Source organism: Podarcis liolepis, assembly GCF_965112155.1.
Source record: "Podarcis liolepis genome assembly, chromosome: 13".
NCBI classification, from domain to species: domain Eukaryota; kingdom Metazoa; phylum Chordata; class Lepidosauria; order Squamata; family Lacertidae; genus Podarcis; species Podarcis liolepis.
Genome location: NC_139573.1, coordinates 40,084,076 through 40,097,760, shown reverse-complemented (window position 1 = coordinate 40,097,760; position 13,685 = coordinate 40,084,076). Strand labels below are relative to the sequence as shown.

Genomic DNA, 13,685 nt, shown 5'->3' with positions numbered 1-13,685 from the left:
TAGCATTGTCACTGTGTGAAATGCAGCCAGAGCTCATCTCACGGCCTTTGGGGTGGAAGGACACTGCCTCCATGTTAATGGCACACACGTGGAGTTGAGGAACAGGCAAGCTCCCTGCTTTCTTCCCAAGAAATGCACACAAAAATACTAGGAAATGCATTTAGGAAGGGGATAAGTTCAACAAATTTGATCAGCATGGTAGCAAATTATATGGTGAGGAAAGGAGTCTTAAAAAATAAGAGGGCAGAAATGTCCATCTTACTTTATAATTGGGGTGTGCCTATTACCATTAACTGTGTTTTGAATATAGAGCAAATCCCCAAGGAGTAGTTGTGCTTGTTGCAACAAAAACAGCCAAGAGCACTGTGGCTGTTCAGTTGCTTCCACACCAGCCCTTTTCTCTGAAACGACTGTCCTTTGTTAACTCACTTTTTACAGAGCATCCAGACAACATTGTCAAGCTGTTGCAGTCCAGTATTTTCTGTTGCAGTCCGGAGTTGTCCTCCTGCGTCCCGCCCAGCCACCCCACGTTCATGATTACTTAACAGTTGTTTTGTACATAATAAAACAAAATTGCGACACCAGCCGTCTAGTGTGGAGAGGAGAGCACTATTATGGCTATTGAACACTTCTTGATTCAGCCTGTTTCTCCTTCTTGACAAACACAGCTGGTTCCAGGTGAGCACTGCTGGGGAAATTAGGGGTTTTATTCATAAAATCATATAATTGCAAAGTTGGAAGGGACCGTGGGTCATCTAGTCCAACCCCCTGCAGTGCAGGATTTCTTTGCCCGAGATGGGGCTCGAACCCACAACCCTGAGATTAAGAGTCTCATGCTCTACTGCAGAGCTTTCCAAACTTTTCATGTTAGGTAAAGGGACCCCTGACCATTAGGTCAGTCGTGGCCGACTCTGGGGTTGCGGCGCTCATCTTGCTTTATTGGCTGAGGGAGCTGGCGTACAGCTTCCCGGTCATGTGGCCAGCATGACTAAGCCGCTTCTGGCAAACCAGAGCAGTGCACGGAAACACCGTTTACTTTCCCACCGGAGCGGTACCTATTTATCTACTTGCACTTTGACGTGCTTTTGAACTGCTAGGTTGGCAGGAGCAGGGACCGAGCAACGGGAGCTCACCCCGTCGCGGGGATTCGAACCTGCCGGCCTTCTGATCGGCAAGTCCTAGACTCTGTGGTTTAACCCACAGCGCCACCGCGACATGCTTTTTAGACATGCATCATTCCGCAACACAGTAATTCAGTTTTACTAGCAAACCGGAGGTTAAACTAACCCCTTTCCAGCCCCGGGAGGAGCATTCTCGCGATACACCTACACACTGCAGCCAGCACATTAACGTGTCGTGACATACAGTTTGGAAAACTCTCCTCTGCTGACTGAGCTGTCAGCAGCTGAAACTGACATTAGGACAAAAATGTCAGTTTCTGCTGCCACAGAGGGCAGTTTCCTCATTGTTTGTTCGTTTATAAATAGCAATCGTACTATTTCGTTATAAGTGATGGAAATAAAAGAATTTGAGGAAACCAGGAAAGTCTCTCCCCACCCTCAACTGCAGGAACAGAAAATTACCAATTTAAAGGGCAAAACCTGGACACTATTCAAGGGGCAAGTGAGCAGATGGTCATCACAAATCTGCCAGCCGTGTTCATCTGGAAGCAATAAAACGAGCTATACCTACGAGGATAGAACTTCTGCTTATTGTTGCAGGGATGCTGAATCAAACTTGTGGGTGAACCAAGAAGGGTTCTAGCCACAGGGAAAGGCATTGCTGGATTGTGACCACTATTGTATTAAGTGCTTGTGTGGAAGCCTCCGTTTCAATTCTGCTTCCAGAGACTTGTGGGAAAGCAATAAAGAGCCATACTATGGAAGCAACCAAAGAATGATTTATTGTCAAACAAACTTTTGTGGGCTGGAGTCTGCTTCATCAGATACACAGGGTGTTATTCTCAGTTGGGCAGATATATACATAAGTGTGTGTGTGTGTGTGTGTGTGTGTGTGTGTGTATTAATATAATATTAATATGATACTATTATATATAATATTAATATTACAATATACTATAACTGTTCAACAGTGGAAAGGTCTCCCTTGGGAGGTTGTGAACTCTTTTTCCTTGGTGGTTTTTAAGCAGATGGTGGACATCTGCCATGGATGCTTTAGCTGAGATTCCTGCATTTCAGGGGGTTGGACTAGATGACCCTTGCGGTCCCTTCCAGCTCTATGATTCTGTGGTGTGTGTGTGTGGAGGGGGCGTTATTGGTTTGTTTTCATTCTTATTATGACTATTTATTTTGTGCTTTTTGCCCTGTACTTTTATGCTGAGACCTGCGGATGAAGGGCAGGATGCAAATTTAATAAATAGTAACAATAAATAAGAATACATACAGGTCGTACCTTGGTTTTTGAACAGCTTAATTCTCCAACGTTTTGGCACCCGAACCCTGCAAACCAATCAGAAACCAGGCTTTGGTTTCTGAACGTTTTGGAAGTTGAACGGACTTCCGGAACGGATTCCGTTCGACTTCCAAGGTATGACTGTGTATGGAGAGTGTGAGTTCTGAAACAGTAGCATCAAAAGAAAAAGAAGAAGAAGAGGCACAGTAGGTCTGTGACATTTTTACAAATGTATACAAGTTAACCACAGGGACCATTCACAACAGCAGAAGCTGGTGGTAAATCGTAGCTTTGATATGCTAGTTTTACAACTGTAGTGGGGGGGGGGGAGTCCATCGTGCCAATTAATAATAGAAAGCAAAATACTGTAGATGTTCTCACTGAGCTAGAGACTGGTCGTGCCTGACTTCTTGCAGGTTGCCTCTGTCTTAACAGCACAGGTAATTCATTCATAGCCAAGGAATGTTTGCCTTTCAGCAACCTCCTCGGCATCCACATCCGTTAGCTGGTTGGGCGGCTGCCTGATTAGGGGAAGGGGACGCTGGATGGACCAGTGGTTTTCATCTGATAACAGAGAAGTCAATGCTTCTATTTAAAAAGAAAGCCCCCCACCCCAATCTGAGAGCAGAGCCTTCTTTGCTTATGCTCATATGTATTTTAAATCTAAGAAGATATTACTTTCCTTTCCTTGCCTTTTTAAACAGCTAAGGAAAAAGGAAAAGTGTGTGTGTGTGTGTGTGTGTGTGTGTGTGTGTTTGCGTGTGTGTTTGCTATCAAACACTGCATTTTTGTTCAGTAGGTTTTGCACTTCCTAACACTCAAGATTTCAAGCTGTTAAGAATTCCCTTAGCATTTTGTGCCCTCTCTGATGCTCCCTTTTCCCAGTTGTGCTGTACAGAACTCTTTGAAGCCCTGGGTACAGCAGATCCGTTCGCAGAAGCATGTTCAACTGATTGGTTAGATTAGGTTATTAACTCTACGGAACACTGTCCTTCCTGAGCATGCTTACTTGGAATTATGTCCAACTGTAGACAATGAATCTTACTTCCCAGTAAGCATGTACAGGATTGCAGTTGAACAGTATTTTATTTAGTTAGAGAGGTGCATCCTGATTAATCTGGAAGCAGATTTATTTATTTATTTATTTATTTATTTACAAATAAATACATAAATAAATAAAGCAGGTACAGTGGTGCCCCGCAAGACGAATGCCTCGCAAGACGAAAAACTTGCTAGACGAAAGGGTTTTTTAGTTTTGCGTTGCTTCGCTAGACAAATTTCCCTATGGGCTTGCTTCGCAAGACGAAAACGTCTTGCGCTTTTTTTTTAAAGCCGCTTGAAGAGGCACAGTTGCGACGGACCGTGCTTCGCAAGACGAAAAACATCGCAAGACGAAAAGACTCGCGGAACGAATTATTTTCGTCTTGCGAGGCACCACTGTATTATAACAATCACCTTGGAAGAGGCATTCTAGAAGGCAGGAATGCCTCTACTGTGGGGTCTACTGTGTACAAGCACTGAGCGACTCAAATGCCCCACATACCTGGGACTAAGCCTCATTAGACTCAGTACCATTTACTTCTGAGTAGACATGGTTAGCATTGCGCCGCAAAGCACTTAATTGATTTGATTGACAGCTTTAATATTTAGCATGAGGATAGTGTTTCTGAATCAGAATGCGGAGCATGTGAGAATGAAAGACAGGGCCAGACCTCTTGATTTCTACTCTATATTTTCTCTGTCTGCAGCCATATTTTTTTTCTTCCAAAACAGCAATTCTGTGCATAAGTTTGTATCCTCTTTTAGAAAGCAGAGACTGATTCCTTGGCCTTTCCATGATGAAAGATAGCATATCTCCCTCTCCCTGCCCCCACCCTGGTTCAACACCTGAGTCTTTATTCTGATTGCTGATTCTCCAGTTACAGAGCCAGCAAAAGGCGGGGGGGGGGGAGAGCAGGGAGAGGAAGAGAGACATTTCTTTCAGCTTTATTAATTTGGGTCCTAATCTTCTTCCCGATCAACCTGCTCCCCTTCCTATGGCCCCTGGAATGACTAAGCGAAGAAAATTTGCTTGGGGAAGCTAGTGATCTTGGTTGACCCTAGAATTAGGTCTACCAAAATTACTTCTTTTTCCTCTCCAGAATGGGTCAGTCAGTCAGTCAGTCAGTCAGTCGCCTCCAGATTTGTTAAAGAGGTCTTAAGAAAGTATGTGGACAGATAGATGGACAGACAGCAGGGACTTCGCAGCAGGCATTTCTGAGCAGCAGTTAAAATAAAAGAACCGTATGCAAGATGCTTATGGACGCTTCAATGATACCCAACAGAAACACGCACAACCCAACCAGACGCCATATTTTCAGATACTATTTTAGGTCTCTTGATAGGTTTAGCATCTTGATATGTTTCCCGTTTCCTCGCCCCACTGGTAGGACTGTTCCAAGCAGGGTACTACAGGGCAAGGTTTGCTGGCAAAGCTTGGCCACAGCACCTTTAGTCACACTTTGGCTTTTAGTACCACCATCCTGATATAGCAGGTGATGCTTTTCCTGGCATGGAGACAGGTCGACGGTTGGGGAAAGGTTTACCTGTCCATGTCAGGTTACTGTTAAAGGCCCAGGAACAAGATCAGTGACAGTGGTGGAGCACATATTCCAGGCCCTGGTAAGAGCTTCTTAAGCCCCGTGTTAACACTGCTCCACCTCTCCATCCACAAACCTGCTACTATTACACCTTTTAACAAAGTGGGTCTTATGATGCTGTATGTTTAAAAACATTCCTTTTGTCATTTGTTCTATATAACACATTGGAATCATGACAAGAACTGTGTGGGTGGCTATGAAGGACCTCCATGTTGCAGAGACACCACAGCAGCAGCTGGATAGCTCAGTTAGTTAGAGTGTGGTGCTGATAATGCCAAGGTTGCAGGTTCAATCCCTGTATGGAACAAGTGTGTATTCCTGCATTGCAAGGGGTTGGACTACTACTGGGAGCGGCCACCGAGACCACATAACACCGGTCTTGAAAGACCTACATTGGCTCCCAGTACAATTGTTTCTGAGCACAATTCAAAGTGTTGGTGCTGACCTTGAAAGCCCTAAACGGCCTCGGTCCAGTATACTTGAAGGAGCGTCTCCACTCCCATCGTTCTGCCCAGACACTGAGGTCCAGCTCCGAGGGCCTTCTGGCGGTTCCCTCACTGCGATAAGCCAAGTTACAGGGAACCAGGCAGAGGGCCTTCTCGGTAGTGGCACCCGCCCTGTGGAACGCCCTCCCACCAGATGTCAAAGAGAACAACAACTACCAAATTTTTAGAAGACATCTGAAGGCAGCCCTCTTTAGGGAAGTTTTTAATGTTTAACAGACTACTGTATTTTAATACTTTTTTGGAAGCCGCCCAGAGTGGCTGGGGAAACCCAGCCAGATGGGTGGGGAATTCTGTTCTATTCTATTCTATTCTATTCTATTCTATTCTATTCTATTCTATTCTATTCTAGATGATCCTCAGAGTCCCTTCCAACTATGTTTCTGTGTATTCTTGCACAAGAGTAGTCTCTCTCTGTATAGGCCGCCCTGGGGACTCAGCAGATTTTTACCCCAAGTGCAGTAGGAGAAAATGGCAGCCCTCTGTTTCTACGTAAAAAAATATATAAAGGGGTGGATTTGGCAACACCATTAGGAGTGGTGCAAATCTAGGACCTTGTAACTGAGGGATATCCCGTATAATCCTAACAGGTGTGAGGTTACAGTGATTTGCCCAAGGTCTCTGAAGTTGAATCCACACCATCCATTTAAAACAAATGGCTTTCCACAAGGAATCCTGGGAACTGTAGTTCTGCGGGGGCTGGGGAGTAAACTACAGCTCCCAATAGTCTTCAGAGGAAACCATGTGCTTTAAACGTGATGTAAATGTGACCTCAGTGAGCCTTACGGCAGAGCAGAGATTTGAACCCAGATCTTATTCTACCACATCTAAAGCTCCATTTGCTGTGCCAAGTTGTCTCTCTGCTTGGTTACATTTTCAAACAACAGTCCATTGACTGTTGTGACCTGACCTGAAATTATATAATTCCATACAACATTGAATGTGCAAAGTGCTCTTGGGCTCTCCTCTCATTCATCCTTGGATCAAGCCCATATTAGAGCAATACCTATATTAGGCTAACCAAAATATCACAAAACAGAGTGGGGGCCTTTTAGTTCCCCAAACTCTTCAGTATTTCTATTTTACTACTGGAGGGAGAAATGAGGTTCTGGGTGTGGGCAAAACTTCCACGAAGCCCGTGGCTGAATAGACATTTGGTTACTCTGTGGGATGTCATCAGTTCTCACGTGGGCCATTGGCTCAAAGGCACTGCTGCCCAGTTGCGCAGCGTAACTCATTGCCACATGATCTCCAGTCATTAAAACAACAACAAAAGGATGAGCGAGTTGAGCTTTCAGATGGGGAAGGAAGGCCATCAACAGCTGGTAACTGCTGTCCAGTTGAACCGAAGTGTCAGGGAATGCTTTAAAAAAATCACAAGGTCATATGAAGTATTTTGTGTGTGCGTGTGTGGCTGAAAGTTGTTGGTTTTTGTTTTGCTTTTGGCAGCATTTCTTAGCCAGGTTTGTTTTAGTGGCGAAAGAATACTGTCTGTGTGTTCTTTCGCCTTTCAAAGAAGCTAAAAGAGTGGTGGGTGTTTTCTGCCCCCCCTTCCCCTTTCATCTCCCGCCCCCCTCCCGCACGCTTCCCCCCCCCCACCACCATCCAATTTCGATGTTAATACCTCATCTTTGTTTGCGCGGACCTCTGCTGTGAGCAGTTACGGAGGCTAATTTTTCCATCTGTCCTGCTTGGGCCAGCGACTGGGAAAGCGTGGCTGCCGTTCCCTCCTTTAGGGCACTGATCAGCCGAGCGTTAAGCTTTTAATTGAGGTGTAAGTGTATCGGCTCAAGGGGGAGGCAGTGGTCGGCGGGGGGTGGCGCGCTGGCGCAGCAGTTGCGCGCCGCGCGTTTCGGCGAAGCAGCAGCAGCACACACAGCGGCTCTTTAGCGAACCCGAAGAAGCGGCCAGCTCTCCAAGCTCCGTTGCGATGCTGCTAGGTGAGTGCCGCGCAACTTTCTTCCCACCGCCTCCTGCTTTTGGATGAAAACTGTGCCGATTGCATGTGTCTCTGTCCCCTCTCCTCCTCTCCAACCCCGCCATCCCAATGGAAAGCAGTGTCGTGTGAATTTAGGAGGTGAGTGTTTTTCCTTTCCCCGGTCCGTGTGCGTGTGCGCCCGCGAGTTGGTGTGATTGTAGAGGTTTTGGCAGCCCAGGGGGGCATAGGTGCCCTCACTTGCTTCGCCTTATTGCCCCCAGAGTGGGGTGTTTATACAAGGCAAATAAAAAAGCTCAGAGGGAGTCCTTAGGAAAGGTTTAAGTGGCATCCTGTAGGTAGAGAGGGTGGAGGTTTTCTAGCCGGTTGCGGAGAGGTTGAGAGCGCTTTCATCGGAGTTTTTTGAAACCAGGACATTGCTGTAGCTGAATCTAAATCAAGGTGTGTAACTCTGCACTGTCTAAGGGTCCTAGGCAAAAGAAGAGGAAGGATATTGGCTGTTATACGCAAATGAGCACCTTTCCCTGAACTGTTTGGCGAAGTCTAGGTGTTCCCTACTTCTAAGATGCGTACGTTCTCCTTGAGCCCACCTTTTGTGCATTTCACGCATCCATCCTTTACATGTTAAGGGCAACCCAAGTTGACTTTCCCACTGGCAGCGGAGGCTGTCTTCTTGTATCACTTTTGTGAATGTTCCTGCATCACTTTTGATGGCAAATTGCCAGATCCTTAAAAAGCCTTTTGCAAGGCGATTGATTGCAGGGTGCAGTGGAGTTTTGATCCAAGTATAGGTGAGGATATTGGTTAGATCAAGTCTGCATGTTCAGATCGACTAAAAAAATTAAGCGGCTCACATATGTTTGTGGGTGTTTCCGTTGGTCCTAAGTGATGTTGTGAGCACCTTGGAAGCTATCTTCAGAATCCATTCTCTTCTGTTTTCCTTTTCGGCGGCGTCCCCCACCCCCCCAATATTTTGGATCCTTGTCCTCTTGCCTTGCTGCACTCTGCCTTAGCTCCAATAATTCCTCTTCCCATTTTCTTAGGCTTTAAGCTAGCATTTTAGTTCAGGGCACAGTCTGCATGATAGAATGAAAGAGCGTGAGGAAATGATTCAATTGCAAAATATATATATATGTGTGCAGCATCTTTAAAAATAACTGCTGTTTATGCATGATTCTAAACGAAAATAAGATCAAATATTAATTTAATAATCCAGGCCAGATTTAGAAACACACCATTTTTGCCTCATCTAGGATGAATTCAGTTTTTAAAAAAATCAAAAATCTAAGGTGGAATATATGGGAAATATCTGTATTTCCCCCTAGCACGGACAAAAAGAATTCTACGATGAGGAGCACAGGAATTCATTGACTGCCTTTATGTCCCTCCATTTAATAACATGCTTTCCTCATAAAACAAAGTGAGCTATGTCACTTTTGATGCACCCTTGTTTTCCAGAATCCTCTTTTGTGAAAAACACATTCATACGCTCTCAGTCTTTCCCCACATCTTGATTACAAGTAGGGTTTGAGTGGGGCTTTTGTTTGGCTAAACGCAGGTTCTAGTCCTGCTAGAGAAATCAAAACGAAAGCAGACAAGGGCCACCAGTTTACCCTTTGCTCTCCTGCTTTCTCTGCAGCTCTGGAGCACTTTGCGGCATTTCCTGGGCTTTTTTTGTGGTGGGGGCTGTTATACATTGGTGATGGTAATTGCAATTATTTATTGATTACTTGGCCTGGGATAGAATGCAATTCCGCAGCATGGATTAGTGCGTGTATATGTATGTGTGTGCACAAAAACCTGGGAGGCGATAAAGCACGCGTGGCAAAAACACAATTAAACGGCTTGGGATCTTGGGGTCCGTTTTGGATTCCTCTGCTTTTGGTGGCCAGATAGGCACTGCTGAAAGGACAGCATCTAAGGAGCTGCAGTGCACATTTCTCCCCCCCATACATGTGCCAATAGGGGATTGTTTAGCAGGCTTTGCACCAGTACCACCTTTAGCTTGTGTGGTTGATATGGCTTTTACGATATGAGATTTCGGTCCATCTCCTTGCTATACTTGTTAGTCTGGAGAGGCAGTTGCCATTCTGAACGGTGTACGTGTATTGCATATACGTGACATAGAGAAAGCGAAATAAAATTCTTTCCCCCCTCCCCAATCCCTCTTTCTGTGCTCATTTTGCTTGGATCTGTCCAGTTGTTGTATACGTGTGTGCCTATTTATAAGAACACCGAGTCTAAGAAAGTCAACCATCTTCTTCATTTGGGCCCTTTTGGACGGCGCTATTTTTCACTGGCAGCGCTGCATGTCAGCTGTCTCGCATGGATCGCTTTAATTTCTCGAATAATCTGAAATGTAATCCGTGCCGCCCGCCCTTGTCTCACATGGTGCAGCCTTTCCTCATATTCCTGGGATGCGGAACCATTGCTGAGATAATATATCTGGAAATATTTGCTAGGTCCTGTTTGCTTTGGTTTCCTCTTTGCTCCCTTGTTGTTGGGAAGCATATCAGAAAAACAGATACCCCAGATCTTTGGAAGAAAAGAAAAGAACATAACCTGCAACATAACCTGGGGGGGGGGGCAAGGAATGCACATTTCCCCCTGCTGAAATGACAAATCCAAAATGGGGGAATTTCCCCTTTTGTTGTATTAGATTTTAAAAAACTTATTTAAAAAGACCAAAATATAGTATTAATGACCTTTGCTTGGGGGGGGGAATGATTTGTGGTGAGCGCATTTTAAAAGATAGTCTTACATTTGAACAAAAGGTCTGTATCTTATCACACACACACACAAAAGAAACAAAGTGTGATTTTCTTTTATAATTTTTTAAAATTGAAAAATAGCTTTGGGTTCCTTTTCTCTAGTCTGTATGTATAATAACGTATTTTCAAGCACTGATTTGCTGTCCTAAGTGTTCAAATACAGGAACAGGATGCCGGGCGGAGAGGAGGGGATATGAATTCAGCAATCTGACGATGCCTCTGGAAACCTATATTTTCCCCAACAGAGAGCTATGTGCCACCCCTGGTTTATACACCAATCATGGATACAGCAGCAGGATGTATCCATCAGTCTCCTGTTCTTCTGATCTTTTTGATCAGGATGATTATATAGGGGCATGTCCAAATATAAAAGTTTGCAATGTGCTGTGCTGTGGTTGCTAAAAGGACTGAAGAGGCATGGGGCACATTGCAGAAAGCGATATTGATGCCCTTGCATTTAGACCAGTGGTGCATGCATGTTTGAAATAATGCTGCTGGTCTGATCAGCCTTTCTCAAGAAAGCTAGAGAATCTGCAGAAATCGACTATGCAGCAAGGGTCCAATGACATCGTTTAACAAATTAATATAAAATGCGCACTAAATGAACGAAAGGAACAAAGTGGATAACCCTTGTGTCTTTAACCAGGCCAGATTAATTTGCTGCATTGGTATACAAGCTTAAGAACTCATTGGTTACAATAGTAAGGTAGCAGAATGGTGCTTGTGCGTAATATCTAGTATATGAAAACACGCTGAATTGCAATGATTGAAAAATTGTCATTGCTTATAAACCTTTTTTTTTTAAAGAAACAAAGAAGCTCTTCCTTTAGCAAGATCAAAGAAAAAAGAACAGATTTTACCATATATTAAGGAGATATTCCAATGAAATGCAATCAGGTAGCTCTAATAATAATAATAATAATAATAATAATAATAATACCACATATTTTTATGTATATCAGTGTATTGATACAGTGGTGCCTCTTTTTCCAGGCCTTTTCTGAGTATCTTTCTCATATATATATGAGAGAATGCCTGCCCCTGGCCATTGGGAAGGAGATGCTCAGAAAAGGCCTGGATGATACCTCAGGAGCTGTAATGGAAGGAAAGAGAGAAAATTAGCTAGCGGTAGCTTGCATGAGTGGGAGCTCTGCTTGCTTTTGAGAGGTTCTGCTCCTGTGCTGTAGCTTTTCTCAGAGGCCTTTCCTAAGGGTCCCTCGACCCCCCCCCCCAGGAGTGGCTTTGGGGACCATTTTCAAAGGGCTGTTGTGGGTGAAGAGGGCAGGAAAGTCATGTTGCATGCACGAGTACATAATTTTTAGATACACAATCCCATATCTTCTCCACAGTTCACTATCACAAGATGTGAAGATGGCATGAAACATATCGGGCATGCATTCTCCCCCTGCCCCCCCATGCCCATGCATTTTAATCATGTAAGAGAGCTGTCGGTTTTGCTCCCAGTTTTATCAGTTTTCTTACTCATTTCCAGAAAGGAGTGTCACATAATTGTAGGCATTCATTATCTGAAACTGAGCCAAACAAAACAAAACAAAAAAACACACAATTATTTTAGATGTAAAACAGCATTGAAAGTTAATTTTGTGATAAAATTACAGTGGAAAATATTACAGGTTTATGTTTCCTTAATTTTGTGTGTGCGAAAGGCTTGAACTGATTTGAAACGTTATCTGATTAATATAAATTTTAGGGTTTGCCATAAAGCCTAATGAATTATCATATCCACTTATGTAGATTTTTCAAAAGTAAGCCCCACTGAACCCAGTGGGAATTACTCTCAAGTAAGTAAGCATTGCAGAATAAATCTTTTAAAGTTTGCTAGCATAGAATTTGATCAAAGTGTCCCAGATCTATTTTCTTTGTCAACATATTTCAATTGTAATGTTAAAACATTCTCAATTCCTGCTTGTTGTTTTCCCACGTCTAATAATGAACTGTTCCCTTTCTCCAAGAAAGCAAAAAACTTCCTTGTTCCCCCCCCCGGGGGGCACTTTTAAATTTATTTTCATGTTACACATTTCTATACCACAATATTTTGCATCTCTAAGCAGTGTACATAAAAAACAGACTTCTTAATATTAGACAAAACTGTCATTTATATAACCTAGCTCTTCAATACTAGATGATATTTTTGCTTGACCTTATTTCAGCTAAAACCATTCCCCCCCCCCAATGTTTCGCACCCAACAGTTTATTCTGAGAAGGTAATATTGCTTTTTCAACCTTATTCTGCAGTGCAGAATAAACAGCTATCTGCAAAGTCAGAAGCTTATGCAATGTTGGCAACGGGCTGTTTGCAAGGTTACGTTGGTAGTTGCTGCACACATTTTCATCACTTGTAACCAAGCTATGTACTGATGATTATGCTTGAAGAAGAGTCCCTCTAGACAGCTATTTTATTGCAGGTGTATTCTGCAACATGTTCTTGGTGGATTCATTATTCTGTTTTATTAGTTGTTCTGTGGTGCTTCCCCAGTGTAACCACGACATTGCTGTCCAGCGCAGCTAAAGCAGAGCAACCATCTTACCTTAACCTCACCCACCAATATTTGTGGCATGAAAAGTTATGGGATTTCAGCAGGAAGTTACAGGATGTGCACCAATTGGAAATGAAGCAGTGTGGCTGTGATTCCAGCACTGCAGGAGGTTGGACTAGATTGCTTCTTTCACCTCTAAAATTCAATGATTCTAAACTTCTGCTGTAGGTGGAAGGAATATTTTCTACCTTCTGAGGTTTGCCAGAACGTCAGCGACTGAGCACTCGCACAAGTCCATGAGAAGGGGGCTGGGGAGAGAAAGAAACAAAGGCTTGGGACCTTAAAATTCAGTCCTACGTTCCTCAACCAGTCCCCCACTCTCTGCTCCCGTTGAATTAGAAACTCTCCTGTAGCAATTTGGGCAGACTTCTTCTATGGAGCAGCAGATCTAGAGGGATTAGCATAATTCTTCTGTCTTGTTATACAATATGACTTTGTTTTCTGCATAATGCTGTCGGAATTAACCATGCTTCCAGATATTCACCCTCCAGCATTTTCTGAAATTTTGCAGCAAAGTCCACAAAGATGAAGTTGTAACTAGGAGCATATGTGATGGTGTTTGGCGAAAATGAGTTTTGAGCTGCTTTGCCTAGCCATTATGCATCAAACGACCTTGCCTAAAGAGATGATTTAGGAGACTAGGGGAATAAATCCTGCTGTCCAGGCAAGGATAGTATTCTTTTTCATATATATAATTTTTATTAAATTTTCTGTTTTACAATTTCAAATGCTCATTTTACATCCTTAAGATATCTTCTCTTTCCATGGTTCATTTTACATATCTTAAATCCCTGCATATTTTACAAAAACGATACCAATCAGTTTTCAGTTTATTACATCCACCAAAACATATTTGCACTGTTGAA

General features: G+C 43.5%; 1 protein-coding gene across 9 annotated transcripts in view; it reads left to right on the top strand.

Annotated features, from left to right (window-relative positions):
- The window catches only part of ZNF385C (zinc finger protein 385C), a 160,071-nt gene that overhangs the window by 84,824 nt on the left and 61,562 nt on the right, over positions 1 to 13,685 (top strand). The window contains exon 1 of one of the 9 annotated variants that reach the window (XM_083469876.1): positions 7,393 to 7,494. The exons of 7 other annotated variants lie outside the window; for them this stretch is intronic. In XM_083469876.1, coding sequence (XP_083326002.1) covers positions 7,485 to 7,494 — 10 coding nt within the window. In that variant the 5' untranslated portion in view covers positions 7,393 to 7,484. One more of the 9 variants, XM_083469875.1, reaches the window with a different exon arrangement.